Source organism: Rana temporaria, chromosome 1 (genome assembly GCF_905171775.1).
Source record: "Rana temporaria chromosome 1, aRanTem1.1, whole genome shotgun sequence".
Classification (NCBI taxonomy): domain Eukaryota; kingdom Metazoa; phylum Chordata; class Amphibia; order Anura; family Ranidae; genus Rana; species Rana temporaria.
In genome coordinates this window covers 641,658,269-641,660,326 of record NC_053489.1, presented here as the reverse complement: position 1 = coordinate 641,660,326, position 2,058 = coordinate 641,658,269, and the positions used below count along the sequence as shown (strand labels likewise).

Sequence of the window (2,058 nt, the reverse complement as noted above, 5' to 3'; positions counted from 1 at the left end):
ATATTTATTATAGCAAAAAGTAAAAAATATTGCATTTTTTTAAAAATTGCCGCTCTATTTTTGTTTATAGCGCAAAAAATAAAAATCACAGAGGTGATCAAATACCACCAAAAGAAAGCTCTATTTGTGGGGAAAAAAGGACGTCAATTTTGTTTGGGAGCCACGTCGCACGACCGCACAATTGTCAGTTAAAGCGACGCAGTGCCGAATTGCAAAAAGTGGCCCGGTCTTTGGCCAGCAAAATGGTCTGGGGCTTAAGTGGTTAATTGACTTAATGTTGAACTATTCATCCTTGGCCTTCAGACTTATAAATATCTTATATCTGGTAAATCAGATGCACAAACCACAACAATGACACTATGAAAGGTGTGAGCTACAAAGTGAAAGGGTCACAAGGGATATAAGGGTTATAGTGGAATTTGCATATATTCTTATTTTGCATAGAAAACCTCTGCGGTTATCTCCCTGTAGGATTCATGTGATATATATATATTGTTTTAAAAAACAGTCATCTGTATATTACAATCTAAAATTATCAAGATGATTATTCTGACATACCTACTCTGCGTCTTTTATCTTTTACAAGGTACAGAAAACTTTTATAGGCATTGACCAATGAACATTATTATCACAATATTAAAATTGTGTTTTACGTGTTTATTATAATGACTAATTACATTTCTTCTCTTATTTCATTGTCACAAAATGTCATTATTGTGGTCTAAACATTTGTATGATCATTTTTTGTTATATTTGTGACTAATAAAAATGACTTCTTTGTCTTCCAAGGCTCTTATGGAGAGATTGTGCTGACTCAGACTCAGGAACATATCTCGGTGTCTCCGGGAGGGAATGTGGTCATACATTGTCAATCAAGTTCTGATGTCACTGATTCAGTTGATGACAGTTGCATACATTGGTACCAGAAGAAAACAGATCAGCCTCCAACATTGCTTTTCTATTGGGTGACCAGACGTAAGTCTGGAGTCCCGGACAGGTTTACCAGCAGTAGATCCGGATCTCCATACAGAGATTTCACTCTAACGATCAATGGAGCTCAGGCAGAAGATGAAGCCAAATATTACTGTCAGCAGGGTTGGGAGTTCCCTTTCACACAGTGATACAGAGCCGTACAAAAACCTCCTTCCTCTTTTTTAGAACTTATACAATGTTTGATTTCAGTATTACCACAAGCAAAAATAATATTTTTCAAATCATTTTATAATCAAAGAACACCAGTCGTCAGCAGAGTGACTGGTGTAAGGAAAATCTGATCATAGACATTAATAGCTAGATTCAGGTAGCTTTACACCGGCGTATCAGTAGATACGCCGACGTAACTCTGAATCTACGCCGTCCTAAATTTAAGCGTATTGTGGAAACCAGATACGCTTAAAATTAGGCTAAGTCTCCTACGCCGTCATATCTTAGGGTGAAATTTTTCCGCTGGCCGCTAGGTGGCGCTTCCGTTGAGTTTGGCGTAGAATATGTAAATGACTAGATACGGCGATTCACAAATTTACGTGCGCCCGGCGCATTTTTTTTTACGTCGTTTACGTATGGCTTTTTCCGGTGTAAAGTTAGTCGAACAAATAGCTGGCCTAGTCAAAATTAAGTATGGCCGTCGTTCCTGCGTCGAAATTTGAAAATTTGACGTCGTTTGCATAAGTCGTCCGTGAATGGGGCTAGACGTAATTTACGTTCACGTCGAAACCAATACGTCCTTGCAATGCACACTGGCATATGTACACGAATGGCGCATGCGCCGTTCGTAAAAAACGTCAATCACGTCGGGTCACCAATCATTTACATAAAACACGCCCCCCATCCTCATTTGAATTAGGCGCGCTTACGCCGGCCCCATTTACGCTACACCGCCGTAACTTAGGAGGCAAGTGCTTTGTGAATACAGCACTTGCCTCTCTAACTTACGGCGGCATAGCGTATATGCCATACGCTACGCCTGCCTAACGTTGCGCCCGCCTACGTGAATCTGGCTATAAATGGTGGTTGGACACTTCAACACAAACCAACCAACAAGATATCATTTTTGTAATA

General features: G+C 39.8%; 1 gene segment (V, D, J or C); it reads left to right on the top strand.

Moving 5' to 3' along the window:
• Positions 1 to 502: 502 nt before the first annotated feature.
• LOC120943362 lies at positions 503 to 1,121 on the top strand. The segment is given in 2 exon segments: positions 503 to 586; positions 790 to 1,121. Coding segments are annotated over 2 exon segments (378 nt in total).
• Positions 1,122 to 2,058: the final 937 nt, after the last annotated feature.